The sequence below is a fragment of the Oncorhynchus clarkii genome, chromosome 13, assembly GCF_045791955.1.
Source record: "Oncorhynchus clarkii lewisi isolate Uvic-CL-2024 chromosome 13, UVic_Ocla_1.0, whole genome shotgun sequence".
NCBI classification, from domain to species: domain Eukaryota; kingdom Metazoa; phylum Chordata; class Actinopteri; order Salmoniformes; family Salmonidae; genus Oncorhynchus; species Oncorhynchus clarkii.
Window position 1 is genome coordinate 51020027 of NC_092159.1, and position 20682 is coordinate 51040708.

General features: G+C 45.6%; 2 protein-coding genes across 5 annotated transcripts; one reads left to right on the forward strand and one right to left on the reverse strand.

Annotated features, from left to right (window-relative positions):
- The first annotated feature begins 32 nt into the window (after positions 1–32).
- LOC139365017 (piggyBac transposable element-derived protein 4-like) lies at positions 33–3983 on the forward strand. Its single transcript, XM_071102324.1, has 2 exons — positions 33–3550; positions 3699–3983. The coding sequence occupies exons 1-2, from the start codon at positions 2596–2598 to the stop codon at positions 3857–3859; spliced, it is 1116 nt and encodes a 371-aa protein (XP_070958425.1). The 5' UTR covers positions 33–2595; the 3' UTR covers positions 3860–3983.
- Positions 3984–5547: 1564 nt separating this feature from the next.
- LOC139365016 (histone-lysine N-methyltransferase SETD1A-like) lies at positions 5548–20543 on the reverse strand. Of its 4 annotated transcripts, none has more exons than XM_071102321.1 (21): positions 20505–20539; positions 19477–19621; positions 19281–19379; positions 18901–19171; positions 18599–18723; positions 18176–18432; positions 16283–17996; positions 15199–16143; positions 14116–14289; positions 13809–13890; positions 13553–13713; positions 13206–13242; positions 12871–13072; positions 12655–12710; positions 11219–12552; positions 10475–10820; positions 9899–10080; positions 9354–9464; positions 8860–8979; positions 8538–8675; positions 5548–8312 (listed from the first exon to the last, which is right to left on the reverse strand). In XM_071102321.1, exons 2-21 carry the CDS (start codon positions 19612–19614, stop codon positions 8139–8141), a joined length of 6666 nt encoding a protein of 2221 aa, XP_070958422.1. In that variant the 5' UTR covers positions 19615–19621; positions 20505–20539; the 3' UTR covers positions 5548–8138. The 4 variants fall into 4 exon arrangements, with proteins under 4 accessions (XP_070958422.1, XP_070958423.1, XP_070958421.1 ...); XM_071102322.1 differs by lacking the exon at positions 20505–20539 and adding an exon at positions 19832–19954; XM_071102323.1 differs by having other exon boundaries at positions 6025–8312; positions 10475–10817; positions 20505–20543.
- Positions 20544–20682: the final 139 nt, after the last annotated feature.

The following is a 20682-nucleotide window of genomic DNA, read 5'->3' on the forward strand; positions in this document are numbered from 1 at the left end:
AACAATTGAATAAAAAAAAAATTGCCGACGTTTTTTAAATTATATTTAAAAAAAAAATACAGATCAACAATTTACATTCTTACATCATACAACATAGAACGCAGGTATTAACGAGAAAATACTAAAACAAACAAAACATATAAAAAAAAAAAACAATTCTAGTGCAATTGTAATCACTCTGAAAAAAATCTTATTGTAATGATTTAGGAAAATGTTATTATTGTTATTATTCACTAGGGTTAATGTTTTAATAAAATAGTTAAATTCAATCAACATTTTTGTTTGTGTATAAAATATTTGGCAACAAGAATAAAAAAAAATCACAATAATTTCAATGGGCTTGTTATCATTGCAATAGTAACATTTATCTTTCATGTCAAAAACATGGGTAGTGTTCATAATGGTAAATAAGTATTTTGCAAGGTTTTCCCAAAATTCTGATACACATTTACATTCAAAGAACAAGTGAGAGATTCTCACCTTCTTTTTCACAGAAAACGCAGATATCATCAATAGCCACAAATTTGGATATCATAGAATTACATGGATATATCTTCTGTAAAATGTTTAAGTGCATTTCCTTAACTTTGTTTGGTATACAATATTTGTAAGGCCTTAACCATGCATTTTTCCAGACAATGTCAGGAATAAGCATGTTCCAGAAACATTTTCCTCTCTGTGTAAGTTGGTTTTGTGAATGAAGAATTTGTCTTATATATTTATTACAACAAGCTGGGGTAGAACAATTACTTATTCCTTACAGTTATGTCTGAATTATTCAACAAGAGAGCTTTATGTGGGGAAAAATTGTGCAGGAAACAGATGTGCAGGAATCAGATGACAGATGTATTCCTAAATATTTAACACAGTCCTTTACAGGAATATTTTCTATTTGTTTATCATCAGAGTCAAATTTTCACAGAATCCAAAAAGTTTAAGAGACCTAAAGAGAAATTCATGTTCAATTGTGTCAAAGGCTTTACGGAAGTCCAAAAATAAGACAACTGAGTCAATTGCATCTGAATAATCTATAAGGTCCAAGACTAAACGAATGTTAGAGCTAATGTGACGGCCCTTCATAAACCCTGTTTGAGTCTCATTTATAATGGTATCTATTCCTTTCTTTAAACTTTTGGCATAAACCAGAGCAATCAATTTGTAATCAATATTTAATAAAGTAATTGGTCTCCAATTGTCAATGAGAGAAGGGTCTTTATCGGGCTTCGGAATCAATGAAATAAGGCACAGTTTCATAGTGGAGACTATTTCCCCACTTTTAATGTAATCTTGAAACATTAAAAATCAGGTCTTCTAGTAACTCCCAAAACTGTCTATAGAATTCAACTGATAGGCCATCAGGGCCAGGTGATTTCCCTTTTTTCATTGAATTCAGATCCTCTCTAATTTCTTCAGTTGACACAGGTGAATTGCAAAATGAGTGGAAATCATCCTCAATTACAGGGACAATTCTGAATGTGGCAAATGTAGCTTTCACAACCATCTTCCTGAAATTGAGAGCTGCAAAGGTTTTCATAAAAGGAATTGACAAATTATGATATTGTAATGGGATCTTTGCATAAAACATTGTTAATTCTGAGTGCAGTTATAGATGTTCTTTTGTAGTTTCTCTTTTCAAGTGCAAAAAAGAAACTAGTGTTTCTTTCCCCCTCTTCAATACATTTTGCTCTTGACCTTACAAAGGCGCCCTTTGCCAGATCCGTGTAAAGCTGTTCTAATTCTAGTTGTAAAGACTTGAATAGACTCCTCTTCTTCAGATAGATTGTCTTTCTTTAGAAAACTGTCAAACTTGCTCATCATCTCCTTTTCTCTATGGTTCTTTAAGTGCATCAGCTCTTTGGCGCGTTTAATGACTACCACTCTGACTTTATATTTGAAAAATTCTCATCTACTTCCATGACCCAAGTCTTTTAATGCAAAAATATCTTCAGCTAACGATTTGATGTTTTCAATGAGAGTAGTATCTTTAAGAAGTGTGTTGTTTAATTTCCAATATCCTCGAGTACCTTTTGATTTTTTAGTAGCTTGTAAACTCAGGGAAATCAAGTGATGATCAGAAAAGGGAGCCAATTGATGATCTACATTTATAACAAATTGTAACAAAAAGGGGGACATTAGGAATAAATCTATTCTAGATTTACGTGACATAGTTTTGTTGGTCCAGGTGTTGTAGCACTTTGCATCCGGATTGAAATAACGCCAAGCATCCTCAGCACAGAGACCCTTGCATAATGTAGTGATAATATTGCTATTTTGAGGGCTTTGACTCGTTGTAGAAGGAAAACGATCAGCAGATGCATCAGGTGTTTCATTCAAATCCCCTGAAATAATTAGAAAAGCCTCTATTTGATGCTTAAATCCTGTACTTTCCTGGTAAATTGGGTAAAAAGGGTCTTATTTTGGAGAATGTGAGTTATGTCCGTAGCGCTGAGGAAGTCTATGGTCTCTCCTCCAAACAAACTGGTGAGGGGAGTCACGCACCCACCTACAGCTCGCACAACTAAATCAGAACAAGAATAGTAATAAGAATATGCAATACTATAAAATGACAAAGCTCTAACAATCTTCCTTAGTGAAATGTATACCTTCCTGGTGACAGTCCTTCTCATGGGAATAGTAAAGAAGAACTCCCTAAGAGAATACTGGAGCACAGATCCTATGTTTGCAACTCCCTCCTTTGCCACCCTCTTTTCCCAAGACCGCTTCCTAGTTCTGCTGCGATGCCTGCATTTCGTCAACAATGCTACTGCCATCCTAAGTGACCCGTTATACAAAATAAGAAATGTTCTTATCAGCCTGACATCAGCATTTGGTCGGGTCTTTGTACCATACAAGGACCTATGCATTGGTGAGTCCCTGATGTTATGGAAAGGTAGGCTGGCGTTCCGTCAATATATTCCCTCCAAAAGGCACAGGTTTGGAGTCAATTTCTTTGTCATGTGCGACGTGAAGAAAGGATTTGTCCAGGAAATTATAGTTTACACAGGGTCCACCACTGACATCAAACATTATGAGGGGCTTGGGGTGTCAGGGTCCGTGGTGATGACCATGCTGTCTCCTCATCTCGGCAAGGAACACACTTTTTACGTGGACAATTGGTACAGCAGTCCCACACTCTTCCAGCATCTGCTCTCCAACAGCACAGGGGCCTGTGGCACAGTCAGGTCGAACAGAAAGGGGATGCCAGCATTCGGATGCAGGAAGATGCAGAGAGGGGAGGTGGAGTTCCAGGAGAACGGTCAACAGCTGGCAGTAAAGTGGCATGACAAGCGAGACGTCCATGTCCTCTCCACTGTCCATACAGCAACCATGTCGGCCACAGGGAAGGTGGACCACCTGACGGGAGAGAGATTGATCAAACCAGATTGTGTGCTTGATTATAACCTCAAAATGGGGGCCGTGGATAAGGCGGACATGATAAACAGCTTTGTGGAATGCACTCGGAAAACGAACAAGTGGTATAAGAATATATTTTTCCATCTGATCGACACTGCTGTCCTCAACGGCAGCATAGTTCACCGCCAACTAACAGGTGAGATGATTACTGAACAAGGTATTTTTGTAATTGGATGTACAGTTCACATACAAATCCATTATGCAATTATAGTGACAATATCTCACCCACCTACCCACTGCCTCATCATCCTCTAACTTTCCTCATCCTCCCCACTCCCTCATAGGTAAAGTAATTACCTACCAAAAATACAGAGAGAACCTCATGAGAGAGCTACTGGAGGAGCACCACACCCCTCGGCGCCCATCCACTGGGGGTCGTCCTGCTGTAGACAATCCCCTACGCCTCACTGCACTGCATTTCCCTGCAAAGTGCTTCTCAAGGTAGTCGCACACGGAGGCATTGCAAAGTCTGCCTGTCTGGCACCAGGAGAAGTAAGCAGAGGAAGATGACAAAATACATGTGTTTAGCTTGTGATACACCTCTATGTATTTCACCATGCTTTGAGGAGTATCACATGCTCAAGCATTATTGAGCACATCTGCAGCAATAAGTGACTGACTGACCTGACAGGTGACTTGACAGGTGACCAGCCATGATACTATGCCTTTAGAGATGGGGGTGGAAATGCAGTTGTTGTTCAGTCACTGCATGGATATTAAATATGGGTTTTGCATATTCAGTTTTTGTCCTCTAGTAAAACAAGTTGTTGAACCAACTACCAATACTGCAATAAAATAGATGAGTATTACATATTGGCATATGTGTTTTCTTGCTGTGTTTTCATCCAGTAAAACTGTTAAGGAGTGTACGTTAGCATACAAAAGCTGTCCTCATTCTTCAGCTCCAAAGATGTCCAGCTCCAGTTATGATATTGGCAAATAATGTTCGTGGTTTCTGAAAGTACAGAATAAAGAGGAATTATTCATTAGAATACAATATAAGGATATAGCAATAAAACAATACTACAAAGAAGTAACATAATAAACACTGCTATAAAAAATTGTTTATTGCATTGACAAAATCACAGATTTGAGTTATAATAACACTAAGAAACTTTTGAGCTCCACAAGGGTACAAGGCAGGGCAGAACAGAGCTATGCTGAATAAACCAAATAAACAAACCATGGTCATATTTTTTATTTATTTAACTAGGCAAGTAATTTAAGAACAAATTATTATTTACAATGATGGCCTAGACCTGCCAAACTCGGACAACGCTGGGCCAATTGTGCGCTGCACTATGGGACTCCCAATCACAGCCAGTGATACAGCCTGGATTTGAACCAGGGTGTCTGTAGTGACGCCTCTAGCACTGAGATGTAGTGCCATAGACCGCTGCGCCACTTGGGAGTCATAAGGCCAGGTTAGCTTCAAAATACAACACAAGCTAATAGTTATCTGACGCAATTAGCATTGTTTTACAGAGCTAATAGAATAATGTAGCTACGTAAGCATGATTGACTATAACACCATAAAGGTTATACGATGTGTAACGTTACCTCTCGTGTCCGCAGTTATAAGGAATATATTATGATCCATACATACAGTGAGCTACAGCAGAAACGGCATACGGAAACAATTATAACGTAATAAGGCACTTACTTTGATAGAAACTCAGCCCGGATTTGAAACAGGGAGTCTGTAGTGACGCCTCTAGCACTGATGTGGTGTGCATTTGACCGCTGCACCACTTGGGGGTCATAAGGCCATGTAGCTTCAAAATACAACAAGATAATACTTCTCTGACGCAATTAGCATTGTTTTACAGAGCTAATAGAATAATGTGGCTACATAAGCACGATTGACTATAACACCATAAAGGTTATAAAATGAGTAACATTACCTCACGTGTCCGCGGTGATAAAGAATATACACAAATATATTATGCTCCATACATACAGTACGCTACAATAGAAATGTGGAATGGAAAATGTGAACACGTGTGCAGATACTGTTCTGACAGGAGATGAGCAAATGTCTGCAGACGTGAACTGCACTAACAATTATGAAGTGCTTGGGAAATTTTGTCCGTGTCAGAAATGTCCCAAAAATGTAATTGTCCGCAAAAGTAAAAATGATTATTTTTATGTGAATGAATGAGGCGGAACACACCTAAATTCAAACTGGTTTTAGAAAATAAAAACTTGTTAGAAAATCATTTGAAATTGAAACAACCTATAAATATAAACAGGCTGCGTGCTTTAGTTTGAGGACAGCGCGGTTAAAATGTACTGTTACGTATCAATCACATTCTGGAATGGAGAACATTATAACATCACGTGGATAAAAAAAACTCACGCTGGGTCGACCGTTAGAGATATTTGGAACTCACGCATGAAAGGGCTAGGAACGTTATCTTTTTTGCCGACACATTCAACCGTTGTTGCGCTTTCGTAAATTCCTCAGTTATTCTGCACTCCGGCACACTTGGACGAGAGTGCTCTGAAATCGCATTAGATAGCCAGAGTGAATATAACAACACCTATAGACAACCCAGAGGCTAGGGGAAATCCTGACACTCAACCAAGGCTTAAAAAAAATAACAAAGCTTTCACTTTTTCTAAAAAATATTTTAATGCACCATTAATAAAAGAGTCCAACGCATTAATACAAGAGAAATATTGCAAATAATATTAAAATCAAATTAAAAGGAAAAACAAAAAAGAACAATGGAAGGTATGTACAGTTTTCCTCATGGGAAGTAGGAAAGGAACAACGTATTTACAGACTGGAACAAGTGTGTTTCTACGAGAAACAAACACTTCTACAATATGTACATTTGTCAGAACTTTTTTCCCATCTTTTTATTTTTAAAGTTAGAGGTTGGTTTGTATTGAAAATCGCCTGTTGCAAAAAGAAATATAGATAACTTTTCTGCTGTGGAAGGAACAGAACATGGAGGGGCCTTGTGACATTTAAAACATCTAAATCAAAGATTAAAACTTGGGACAGCGACTGCTTGAGTTGAGAGAGCATGAATAACAGTGAAAAATGACCCCTCGAGATCGACTTAACTAGAAACTAGATTTACCAGATCTGATCTACACACAAGTTAACCCTTTAAAACCATTCAGAACGAACACACTCAATGACTAAGTCCAACATACACAGACCTCAACACTTGTATAAGGGTCAATGGGGCAGAGATATGTTCGGGCTCCCAAGTAGCGCAGCGGTCTAAGGCACTGCATCTCAGTGCAAGAGACATCACTACAGTCCCTGGTTTCGATTACAGGCTGTATCACATCCGGCCGTGATTGGGAGTTCCATAGGGTGGCGCATAATTGGCCCAGTGTTGAGCCGGGTAGGCCATCATTGTAAATAAGAATTTGCTCTTAACTGACTTGCCTAGTTAAATAAAGGTTACATTTAAATAAATACAAAAATTGGAACAGATTTGTCTGTAATGGTTTGCCAAATAAGGGAGATTTCATAGAAACATTTTTCCTGACAAGTGTGCCTTGACCATGTCATTACAAAAAGCACAGACAACCTGACATTTGCAGGTTGTTCAATAGCACAAAACTACTAATTGACAGTGAGAGCACATTCACACGACAGGAATAAAAACTTAGTCGCTTTCGTAAGAATACATTCTCTTAAAACACACAGATACACACACACAGATACACATGGGTCAGGTCCTTTCTCTGCTTCCTAACGTGAGGAGGGACAACATCACAATGGGGAAAGGGGAACGTAAAAGGAACAAACGAAGCATTCCAAATGGAGATAAACCTGCAGACTAAAACTCGGCAGCCATCTTAAGCTTTAAAGATAAACTGATGTGACGCCATAGACTATTTGGTCTACAAATGATTTGTTCTTATGTAGCATGGTGAAAAACAAATATTTAAGTCTATGGTCTCTCCTCCAACTGGTGAGGGGAGTCACGCACCCACCTACAGCTCGCACAACTAAATCAGAACAAGAATAGTAATAAGAATATGCAATACTATAAAATGACAAAGCTCTAACAATCTTCATTTTTGGAAATCTTGCATAACTGAAGTCCCAATGGATTAGAGTGTGTAACTAACACTGCGCTGCGAACGAACGCCTTTAAAACCCTGAATATGTTTGTAAATCCTGTGCGTCTATGTGCGGATTGGTTTGTGTGGGCAGAGGGTTTGGGTTAGCGGAAGCTTCCGGACCACTCCCTATCTGTGCGGAGGCAGACAAGACACACAAAACCAGTTCTGATAGGTTACGGTTGCATTCTCTATTCCAAGGAAAGGCTGTTGGCAGGGGGGGAAAAAATGTCCACCCTTGACCGAACGGGAACAAGTGGTCCTAAGTTATTAAATCCTGCTACAGCGGAGACTAATGCTGCATTTCAGGGGTTTGGGGTACAGGAGAGGGGGCCCGATTATTAATCACACCCCTGGGAAGGAGAGTCTCACAGCCCCTAAGATAATAAACCATAACCCCAGGTAAATTAAAGCGTGTGAACAGTGCAAACGTTGCATGTCTCTCTCTCTGTTTTCTGGATATGGTACAGACAACTGTTTGACAGTCTGGAGGAGCAGGTGGGCTTTGGGGTCTGGAGGGGGGCTGTTGGTGGTGGGTGTGGCTTTGTTCTTGGTTATAGTCAGGGGTTGTGGTGCGGGGACAGGAGGGACTGAAATGGGGTACTGCCGCATGAGTGGTCATGCTGTGGTATCTAGTTGAGCGTCCCACGGCAGTTCTCTGTTCCACACAGACAGGGAATCTTATTTTCCTCTAGAGGGAACTTGTAGTCGTAGGTAATCTCTTCATTCATGCCAATGGCCTGCTTGGAGTAGATCACGATCTTCTTCTGGGATTCTATGGTGATCACCTTTGCATAGCAGTTAGGCTAGGGAAGGAAGAGGATGAAGACCAGTTATAGGTAATACAAAGAAAAGAAAACAACTTAATTAAGAGGATCTTACCAGTCAATGTTACTGTGAACATTGTGTGTGTATCAGAGTCACTAAATATCTATGATGGAAATGTGTGTTTTTCTATTTAGTCTTCACGTTGCTTCACTCCATTGTTATATCCTGTATTGTTTTGCTTGTGCAGGTATAGGCTGACTCACAGTGCAGCAGTGGTTGATGAAGCGTGCCAGGTTGCCTAACTTGGTAGCATCAATGATGGTGTCGTGGTCCACTCTGAACAGGTAGCTGCTCCCAATGCCCTGCTGGGCATAACGCTTCTCTCTGTTGTCAGCCACCATCTGGCAAAGAAACGGGCACAAACAGTCAAACAATGATGCCAGCTGAACACCCAGGAAAGACTAACACTGATGTTTGCCATGTGTCTATTGCTAATGCTATGATACCACACTATGGATGAATGAAGTACAGACTAGAATATGGCCCTAGACACATACAGTCCTCAAGCAGTACAATGACCAGTACCTGTCTAATATTCTGGCCCACATACTCAATGACCATCTCGTCAGCAGCAATGGGTTCCATGGTGAACAGGCCCCATTCATGGATCCTACTGCGGCCAAATCGAAGCTTCTTCTTCCGGAACTGAGGAAGGAAGCAAGAGTTAGTGCCATAGTGGTGCAATAATTTAGTTACTCTAGTCCAGGGTTTCACAAACTCAGTTCCACCCCCCAGCACTACACAACTGATTAAAATAACCAACTCATCAAGCTTTGTCTAGACAACCGGATTGAATGTACTATCAGCCTTCCCTCTAGATTTCACCATAGTCCTGGATCAAAGTCTCATTTTCAACACACTGGCCTGGGTTTAAAGGGTCAAGGTCTTCATTACACAGTAACAGAAGTGAGTTCTCAGAATGAAACCCATGGGAAATAACATGGTGGTTGAAGAGCAGAGGTAACACAGCAGTTACATAATATCAGTGGTACACACAGTTTCAGGCTGCTGTTGTGTACCTTGAGCTGATTGAGTTTGAGCAGGTCAGAGTCCATGACTGCAGGGATGCCTATGGCACTGAGGAGGCGGCGCTGCTCCGACCGTCTCTCTGACAGCAGCCGGTTTGAGCCCTGAGGGGAGGACAGGAGGAGAGTTACATTGGGCCAGTGACACACACACGGTGACACACACCATCACATGGCCTCGATGTAAATACTACTGAGTGAGAGGCACTTTGCCCTAAATGCCCACTAAAATAGTTAACCCCAGATTAAGTGAGTTAATTTTCATTGCCTCGAGCAGACGCAGCAAAGCTGTTGAATACATCTGCATGACAAACTATGCGTGACTTCCTACAGCATTGTGAAGCATATGCTAAAATAAGAAATACACTACTTGTTCACCAACTTCCCTGTATTCAATGACCAAAGGTCATCAATCTTATTGGAACAAAACCTGTGACCACAGAGACAATGACAAGCAACAACATGACACCATTGTATGAAAAGCCAGAGACTATATATAATATAAAAAGTAGAGAGATGGTAAAGAGAGGTGTGCATACCGAGGCGTCGTAGTCGGCAGCCTCCAGTAGGGCCTGCTCAGGCAGTTCCAGATCCAGGTAGACATCCTTCTCTTTCCTGCTGATGGCGTAGTAGCCCTCGCTCCTGGCACAGCCTGTCACGTGCTCCCGCAGCTGCCCGTCTGCACTCTTCTTCTTACGCCGCGGGTTGGGGATGTTGGTAAGTGCAGGCCATACGTTAAGGCTAACAACAGTTACTGATGAACACACACCAGTCCATCTAAATACACATGCATCATTACACACCATTTCATCTACTTCCACCACAGGAGGTTGGTGGCACCTTAATTGGGGAGGATGGGCTTGTGGTAATGGCTGGAGTGGAATAAGTGGAATGGTATCAAATAAATCAATCACATGGTTTCCAGGTGATTGATGCCATTCTATTTGCGCCACACTCCTCTCAGAAGCCTCCACTGACTTCCACATACCGGTACATTACTTAAAAACACAGCATAACTGTTCATAAGAGGCATCAACACATGGAATATCCTAAACCACAAGCAGGGCTTCTAACCCTCATTCCAAACCCCCTGCCCTGCCAGTAGTAAAGGATATCAGTGTGGTGGACCCAGTGTGTGTCGTTGAGCCAGTTGGTGCTGTGGTCGTCCTGCAGCAGCTTCTCGTAGGTTGTCTTCAGCAGCGTCATGTCCTCCATGTCTAGACCAGAGTTCCAGATGTCGTACAGGATGGTCATCTGCTCAAACTCGCTGCGCTGGTCAAACGTGACGGGCTCCGGGGCAGGGATGGGCTTGGGCCAACGCTGCGACGAAGTCAACCCGGCCTCCTGGAGGAAGAGGCGCTCGCTCTTCCTCACATCGTCCCACTCTTCCTCGTCCTCCGTGTTAGACAGCTCACCCGGCTCCAGCTGCTCCACGTCCACATCCTCCTCCAGGTCCACCTCCTGACAGGAAGAGGGAGAGAGTGGGAGAGGGACAGGAACAAGGAGAGAGTGGGAGATGTCAACTCAGGAACTAAAATTAGCCTGTAACAGGTTTTTAAATACTGGTCAAATCAGGCCATAGGGTGGGACTTTCTAGATTAGACTGTAATTTACTAGTAATTTGTTTGACAGTATTAATATATATTTACATGACAATTTGACCATGTAACTGTCAAGCTGTGAAACTTTATGCAATTGATGAAAGACATTGCTTTGCATGTCATTTTAAGATGACAAAGTTACAGTAAATGTAAGCTGTGGTTGAGCAATCCCCTATATTTACATGTTGTTGACACACCATGCTCAACACTTCTTAGTTGTGACACTTGACTCAAGCACAAACCCACAAAACCTCACACCTCTAGTTTCCTCTTCTGTTTCTTGGTCTGATGTTCCTTCTGGTTTTTCGTTTGCTGCAACTCCAGATTTTCCTTATCTTTCCTCCTCCTCTTCTTGTTCTTCTCTTTCCCCATCTCCTCCAGTTCACTGCCCCTCGCCACCATTCCCTTCCTCTTGGCTGATGGGGTGAGAGATGTCAGCACAGAGGCCTTGGCCATGTCTCCATCCTCACACAGCAGCCCCATGCCAGACAGGTACTCAGCCTGGTGTCTGTCCCTAGAGGGCAGGGGTTCCCCTATGACCTCCTCGGGAGCTTCCAGCACCCCAGAGATGGCGTGATGGTTGAAGTCTGCAGGGAGGAGCACCCCAGACTCCTGTTTGGAGACACTCCTCTTTTGGGCAGGGATGAGGTGGAAGGGGGCTTTGGAATAGTTGTGCTCCTGCAGGGCAGACAGGCCCTGTGGGTCCATAACCAGGGAGAGGGCTTTGGGAGAGAGGAGCATCTCCTCCTCCATCTTCTGCTCCTCTGCCTCGTCTGACGTCTCTGTCTCCTCTGAGTCTCCAGCATCTGGGGCCAGCTTCAGGGCCACATCAGCCAGGACAGACAGATCAGCCGTGGGGGCCGAGCCCAGCTGTAGCAGGCTGGATGCTCCCAGCTGCTCACTGAGTCTCAGCCTCTGCAGTCCCTCTTCCTCCTCCTCCTCCTCCTCCTCCTCCTCTCTGAGGGTGTTGAAAGAGGGGGGAGGGGTGGGGATCGACAGGCTGACAGTCCTGGGGCGTCCCCTGCCCCGGCCCTTTGTGACAGGGGGCGGGGCCTCCTCGAAGGCCATCTTGACCATGGAAGCGTGGTCCAGGGGGAGGTTCTGCACGGTGCGACACACCCACACTGGAGCGGGGGATTTGGGGGTAGCCCCCCGTTTGTTGGGGGACTTGGTGGGGGTGATTGGGGGGGACACCAGAGGGACAGGGCTCTTTTTTGAGTCTTCGGGGCGTACAGGCGAGGGAACAGTGAGAACAGGGGAGGGAGAGAGGGCATTGCCTTCGCCTGGTTTGGAGGCAAAGGGGAGGAGTGAGAGAGTCTTGGAGGGGGTGGTTCCAGGTATGGAGGCGATGAAAATGGAGTCTGGAAGGTGAGATTTCATGTGGGACAAGAGAGGAGAGGCAGTGGAGGGAGGTGGGGACAAGGGGACAGTTGGAAGGTGGGGTTTGTAGTCACTCTCCCCGGTAGAGAACGAGACGGTCTTTCTTCGCTTCTTGAGAGGAGGCACAATGACAATTGGGGAGGAGGGGCGGGGGGCTGGAGGACGAGCGTTTGAGCTGAGTGTTGATGAATCCTTCTTGCTGGCAGCAATTTCTGAGATATGGGCACATATTTGAATTATGAATCAGGTGAAAAACATTGGCACTTGCCATGGAAATGAACATCCATAACAGAGAAATTAAATGTGTGACTAACCAGCTTTGATCTCGGCGCTGAGCGGTGCCTTTGGAACAGCAGCTGCAGACTTTTCTCTAGAGTGCACAACAAGTGGAATGGTCAGAATCAACCCAGACACACATTGAGCAACAAATCAAGTTTCAATAAAGACACTTCCATAGGAAATATATAGAAAACATTTTGGATACTTATATACAGGTATATTCAAAAACAGGAACACGGTTCAAAACGTACCGGTCATCCCCCTTCTCTGTGTCCAGAGCTGTGCTGTCCATCGTAGATTCATCCATGGTGTCCAGTCCACTGCCGGCCTGCTCTCCTTCCTCCTCATCCTCGTCTTCAGAGGAAGAGGAGGATGATGATGATGTTGAGGAGGAAGAACTCTCTGTGGATGAGGAGAGGCTCTCATCATCGCTGTCCGCACTCAAGGCCTCATCTGAAGAAAGAAGTGAGATGAAGTGAGAGATTAAGTGAGAGATAAGATGGCATGATGTAAAAGGTAGATAAGAATGCCTGTGAGGGGGGCACATTGGCTTCAATAAGGATAACATGAAGAATGCTAGATTTACCTTCAGACCCCTTGTCACTTCCCTCCTCCTCATCCTCCTACAGAGAGGAACAGAAGGACAGTTTGTGATAATATACAACAGTGTCTCAGGTTCAATCCAAGTCAATGAAGCCAAAGTACAGCAGAGTATGAAAAGACATACAGTGAAATGCTGCCATCTAGCCAGCACTATGGGGAAATACAACAACACTGCCAGTATGTACTGCTTGCGGAAATCATCAACTGATTAGAAGAATCGTGCATTATTGTTTCTGTAGCCATTTATTCAATTTGAGATAAGATAAACTTTATAATGTGGAGAAACATTATTTTCATGCTAAATTATCCCTTGCACATGCAGACACACACCTTATCTGAAGAAGAACCGTCAGAAGTCTCTTCTCCTTCGCTGTCCAGGTCCCAAGGTTTACGACTTCTCGTCTTCTTCTTCCTCCGCCTGCTGTCCTTCTCAGCCCTGTGGCCCTCCCCATCTGCCATTCTTCCCTCTAGACCCTTGTCATGGTACGAGTCTGGGGGGAGGAGAGAGATGGTGAGCCAACATAGGAAACACAAAGACGGTCGGTGACAAATCCCCAAAGGAGAGGGTCATTGATGAAAAGCTCACCTTCGTCGTCATCCTCTGGCGGTGTCTTGGGTCTCTTCATCTCTCCTACCTCTGCTAGCTCCAGAGGTTCTTTCCTCTTCACCTGGACACAATACACACAGACAGTTAATATCACGGTACGTTATGGTGGAAAAAATCCCTAAGTGAATGGATGGATACATTGGATACATTACATTACATCTCTTCATGAACATGTATTAGTGTAATGTCTATACATCTCTATTTCCTATGCTCAGTACAAAAATGTATGTACATCAGTAACGGACAATTGCCGAGTTCCAACTGTTGCCTCTGTGTACTTGTTTACCTTGAATGATGGTAGTCGTAGAGCCCCTCTCAGTGAGAAGCCTTCCATTCCTCCACTCTTGGCCCAGTCCACCAGAGACATGAGGGGCTCCCGGGGCTTGCTGCTGGCCTTGTTCTCCTCCTTCTTGTCCTCGTCCCTCACTGCAGCCACACCCCGAACCATGGTCTGGAACGGCTGGGGAGGGAGGATAGATGTGTATTTACAAAAGTAAATCAATGGGTGACATGGCAAATCAAATAATGGATAAAAAAATAAACAATAACAGGAAAACCATGTACGACTTGAAAAACGGAAATCAGAAACCCATTTAAATTGACCAGATGGGTATACTACGCTAGCTATATCTACTCAGGGTTTTCTGAAGCTAGCCAGCTTCAGTTAGCTTCACATTCCAGCTCAGATTTCATCCATAATACAACAGTGGATATTGCTTGTCTGCCTGTCGCTAACTCTAGCAGGCTTGTAACTGCCCGTGGATGTCGCACGTAAATAATCAAACAGCAAACTCGTCGAGACAATACTGAAACATCAATCCATGGGCGAGTAAGTGACACATTTGAATTTGTCCCAAAATCAAATTGCAAGAAAGGTTATCTTGCAAATTCAGCAGGCTATGGTGTTAATGTCATCTTTGGTGTGCTTATCAATGCACAAACACCCTTTTCCCAAATCCTATAGATAAAAGTTTCAAATGCATTCTGTCATTACTAATTGTAATGTGATAGGTATTTTAACATTTATGTTTAACATACAAAAAAACATTTGATTAATAAAATGAGGGGGATGATGGAGGGAGGGAATCTTGATGAGAGGGAGGGAATCTGATTTATTTGGTCCTCAACTCATGGCAGACACTTCATTCGGCATAAATGGAGTTAGCCCTGAGTTAGTCTGCAGGTTAGTTCTGAAGGATTCGTTGCCATAGAAATGTACCTGGCTGAAGGGTGAGTCACTTTCATGGTACCAGTTATCCCGAGTTGAACTCAAGGGTTGACCAAAGTTACCTCACTAACTCCTCAAACCAGGTATGTAGTATAGGCCAATTTTTCTGTGCTTTCTGAACATGTTGTTCCACTCTCTTACCTTGGCTTTGGTCTCCTTGCGCTCCCACCACTCGTCAAAGGTTCCAAAGGCGATGTTCTCCACCATCTTGCGGTTGAGGTCCCTCTGCATGATGCTCTTCATCTCCTGGATGAGGGTGGCCAGCACCAGCTGCACTGTGGCCTCGTGGGGGTTCTCTGTTAGCAGGGGCATTTGGGGGTCTCCCTCCGCCCCGTACTGGGCCTCTCCCCCCACAGGAGGCATAGTCCCATAGGGCGGAGGGGTGTGGTACGCGTAGTGTTCGGGTAAGACATGCGGGGCCCAGCCCGTGTGTGGAGGGGGGATGGCGTGGTGGTGGGGCATCTGAGAGGGGCCAGGGTAGGCGTAGGGCATGTGGGGGGGCATGTAGTGCTGATCCTGCTCATAGCCACCCCCTTCTTGGTCCATGTAGGGGTGGTGGGGGTGTGGGGGAGGGGGCATGGAGTGGTAGTAGTCTGAAGGGGGGGCGTCGCCAGGGGCAGCGGTGCCATTAGAGGAGGACATCCTCAGCTGGTGCAGCCGACTCAGCATCTGGGTCTGCATCTGGAAGGACATGGGGGCTCCGCCACTGTACTGGTTCATCAGCTCCATACTGCTGGCATAGTCATACATGTGTGGGGGCATGTGAGGAGGGTACTCAGGGTGCAGCTCCATGTGGCCCAGCGGTGGGGGGATGCAGGGGGGTGGAGGGGGCTGCAGGGAAAAGCCTGGGGGAGGGAGGTGAGGGGGGTAAGAGGGGATGGGTGGAGCAGGCATGGACGTGCCAAAGTGCTGTGTGGGGTCAGAGGGGGAGGCAGAGGGGTCTGTCTGCGAGGGAAGGGGGGCCTGGGATGAAGATGGAGAAGAGACGGCGGAAGGAGTGGCGTGGTGGGTGGTCACTGCTGTAATGGTGTGTTCTTCATCCTCGTCGGAGATCTCCATGTCTTCCCCAGAGGAATGAGGGGATGACTGCAGAAAGGAAAGAGGAGAGAATTCACAATTTTCCCACACTCTTGCATCAACTGACAATCCCTGCTAACAATACACCAATGTTTCCATACAATCTGATTCCTACAATATTTCCATTAACAGAGTAAGATGTTCTTACCTGACTCTTTCCGTTGTAGGGGGGTGTCTGTGCCCCTTGTCTGGTCCTTGGATCAATAGGCTCAGGTTGGGCTGTCTCCTGCTGCAGAGGTCCTGTTCCATGGAGACTAGTATGGTTATCTGTGGTGGGGACACGGGGAGAGAAGGTGGAGGAGGAGGGGGTAGCTTGTGCTACTACAGTGGGACTCTTCCTCCCCTCTCCCCCCGTTCTCTGCTTCCTCCCTCTACGGCCATCTCTATCCCTCTCTCCTTTCCTCCTCTGCTGGCCTCCACCATCTCCTCCTTGTCTCCTCCGCCTGTCTTTCTCCCCATCCTGCTCCCTCTGCTTATTGCTCCTGCCCTCGCCTGCTGCTCCTCCCTCTCCTGCTGCTGCCACCTTCTCTCTCTGCCTTTCTTCCTTTCTGTCCTCTCCCTCATCTTCATCAGAGGGCAGGAAGGAGAACTTAGCTTTCTGCTCTTTCAGGAGCATTTCAATACGAGAGTCTAAGCTGCTGCTGTGGTAGACAAATGGCAGGCTCTCATTGGTGGAATCTGGCTCCGGGGAGGAAGAGTCTCGCTGGGGGGGTGCGGAGAGGGAAGTGGAGGAGGGGAGATGGTGTGGGAGGGAGGTGGAGGAGGGTGAAGTGGAGGAGGAAGCGATGGAGGAGTGGGGTGGAGAAGAGGGAGGGGTGGAGGGATGCTGAGGAGGGGGAGGTGGGGTGGTGGGCCGGCGTTTGGGCTTGGTCCACGTCTCCTCTCTGGCTGGGCTCTCCTGGCCAAAGTCAAGGGCGCTGAGCGTCTCTGCTACAGCCGCCGCTATCACAGAGGCAGGGGGGAGGGGAGGTGGTGGAGGGGGCGGCAGAGGGGTGTGGTGGGATCGGGGGTCCTTGTCAGACACAGACCCCCTCTCCCCAGAACCAGCACCACTAGGCTGGGCACGATACACTGAGGAGGGCTCTAGGCGGGAGGAGACAGAGGGGTTGTGGGGAGGGGGTTGGTCTTTGGAGGAAGAGTAGGAGGGGTAGGCAGATGGAGGCGGGGACAGGCTGTTGGAGGAGGAGCGGTGGGAGTTGGAGTTGAATCTGGGGTCGGAGCTGTTTGAGTAGTCGCTGTCTCTGTCCCTCTCCCTGCTGTCTCGGTCGTGGCTGCTCCGTCGCCGGCTGCTGCTACTACTACTACTACTGCTGCTGCTGTGATTGTGTGAGTGGTGGTTACGGTGTCTGCCGTGTTCTCTGGAGCCCAGGCTGTCCCGTCTGTAGCCCCTCTCCCTCTCTGAGTGATGCGAGTGGTGGGAATACTTAGAGGAAGAGTTGGCCTCCTGGTAAGATGACCTTCTAGAGCCAATCCCACCGGCACTGTGCCGCCCTCCTGAGTCCCTGTCCCGCTCTCTGTCCCTCTCTCTGTCCCGGTCTGCCAGAGGGGGCTGCTCGTACTGGGGTGCAAGAGGTGGGGGAGGCATTGCAGGGTGGTGTGCCATGTGCTGTCCAGCCCCTCCAGCATTTGGGTATGTGGGGTAGAGCGGGGGCTCGTTAGGACGAAAAGGGCCGGTAGGGGGGTATGTGGGGCGACACCTTTGGTAGAGGTCTTGAGGAGGTGCATGGGGGTCCTCCGAGTACCGGGGAGCTTTGTATGCCCCGACTGAGGAGGAGACGGTAGAGGAGGAGCAGGAGGAGGATGGAAGCATGTCCTGGGGAGGGTAGCCACTGGTCAACGGGCCAGCACTGTATCCAACTTGTCTAAGAAACAAAAGGAGAAAGAGGGTTCATAGAGGGTTTATATATAACACAAGTTACCACATTGACTATTACTATCCTAATAAAGAGAAATGTGTATACCTTTTTGGAATGACAAACACATTTTTTGGATAAATTAACAACTGAGCTATTATGCAGGGTGTTTGTTCCCCAATACTGACCTGGCAACAGCGTAGCCCGAGTCCTGTAAGACAGAGCGAGGGGTGTAGGGCGTTCCTCCTCCCTGCGAGGAAGCGGAGGAGCCTGGGGTGTAGGGCCCCCCCATGGAGGAGGGGGTCGTGTCTAGACGCTGCTCACTGAAGCCTGTGTCCACAGAGCAGGGGGTGGTGCTCCCAGGGGTGAGAGCCGATACCCCTGCAGCCAAGCCCGCAGCCAGGCCAGCTATCTCAGAGGACAGTCTCCGCCTGATATCTGACGACTGCACAGACAGAGAGGAACAGGAAGATGGGAGAATTAGATAGAGAAAGTAAAAAACATTACACAGTAGAAAATTATGAAAGCCTCTCAAGAATGATGGACCATAAAGGTAAATCCTCCATGAAAATGTCAGTAGGATGGTTGTGATGAGCCCTTGGTGAGTGTACCGTGTCTGGTTGTGTTGGCGCTGGGGGCTGGAACCGCTCAGTCAGGGCCTTGCCTCCTGTGGGCACAGTCTGGGGCGTGTAGGAGCCACTCACTATCAGGTCATAATACTTCTGCCTCTGCTGGCCTGCAGATACACAAACATACCCATAAGACAAGGATGTAGCTAATATCTTCACCAAATTCTAATGTGACAACAATTATGTCTCCATAAAACACCTCTATACTTCAATAGTAATAATATAAAAATATATGTATATATCAAATCAAACCACAGATATTAAGCCATGAATCCATGTCATACCTTTGATGTCCAGCTGAGCGTGAATGATGTTACCCATGACGGAGGTGTTGTGCAGCTGTTTGACCGTGTCCTTCGCCCCCCTGGTGCTGGTGAAGAGCACGCGAGCCAGGCCCAGGTGCTTACGGGTCTTGGGGTGAAACAATATCTCCATCTCCTCCACCTCTCCAAACTTTGCGCACATCTCAGCCAGGAAGGGTTCCTTGATGTTGTCATTGAGGCGAGCGAAGGTCACCTCCTTGAGGGGAATGGGTCCCACGTAGAACTCATCCAGCTTTGGGAACAAAATAAGGAAATTAGAGATAGTATGCTACAGTGCAGCTTTTAGAGAGTGAGGCTGGTGTGAGTGTATGATGAGTCAGCAAGTTAGTTAGGGTTCTAACTTTGAACTTGGGCACTGGCAGGGCCATCTCTGTGTGCCTGGACCAGATTCTACGAGGTCGAGGGTCCCGCAAATCTCCCACTGGGGGGAACCCCGAGTCCTGGAGAGATGACAAGTAAAAGGCTCATGTTACAATTCAGGACATGTACAACAACCCTACTCCAAAATAAACAAAGTTATGTAAAAACAATACCAACCGGCACACTGAAATGCACCCCATCATATCGGTATATTTTGTTGTTAACCCTGCGGGTGGCGGGGTCTTGGACGAGCTTATAGCTCTTCCATTGCAAACTGAGAGCTCGTTGTGTATCCGGCTCACTGTCTGGATCCATGCTATAACTGGAAGAGTGAAGTGGGAGATGCAACTGAATTAAGTGTTTTGTCACTAACGTTAACATCATTTTGTATCCTTATAACAGGCACAAGTATACATGATGCTAGCTACATACTCGTATTTGGTTAAATAAACCATGTTTAAAAAAACCTTCTTTGATAAAACAGCTCACATCAATGTAGCGTCAAACGTCAGTTCTTGTCATGGTAACCTACCTCTGGCATACTGTAAACTCGCTCCAGCCTGGTGCTGCTGTCAAAACAATGACAACGTCACACGCTAGCTAGCTGTGTTTTGATAGGATTACACTATTTTCAATCCGCTAGTTATGATTTAGATAACTATGGTAGCTTATTGTAACGTTCGTTATATACTTCGGATCACCTTGACTAACTAGCTCTATCATAACTAGATTAGCATGTGTAGCTAGCGTTAGCTGCCACCATACTCAGTTTCATTTAACAAGTTAGCTTGTTACCTAGCTAGCTATTCAAATCCCAACTAGCTAGTTAAGTTTCATAAATTTGAAAGTGGTTATTCAAAATATTACTTCTGTACAACGATGCAAATATCGACCTAAGTTAGCTTGCTAAACGTCATTCACTCGCCTAACCGGACCTGCCTCTTTCAAACCGATTGCCCGTTTCATCCGAAACTACCAACCCGCTGCTCAAGTGAAGCTAGGCCTAGGACGAACGGGGAAAAACACTGAGTACCAAACTGAAAAGATAACTCCGTTTTTGCCAGTGGGCACAATAGCTCAGTTATAACAATGTCGATACTTTCCCGGTGCTGTGTAGTTACCATACAAAGCGTAATATTTCACTAAATATTTGTTTATGTCCTACAACAAAATAATGTTAAACGAGCGGCCATCGCGTAACAAACCTGAAAGCCTCGCCTGCACTCCATCAGTCTTTGCTAATTCATTTCGTCATTCGAAGTCAGCACTTTCCTCACAATCCATCCAGATCCATGAAAATAAAGGGAACAGTCAACTCAGTCAAAATACAAACGTCCCCGACTAAAAATATATTAAATGTTTTTATGTTGGATGTGCCTACTA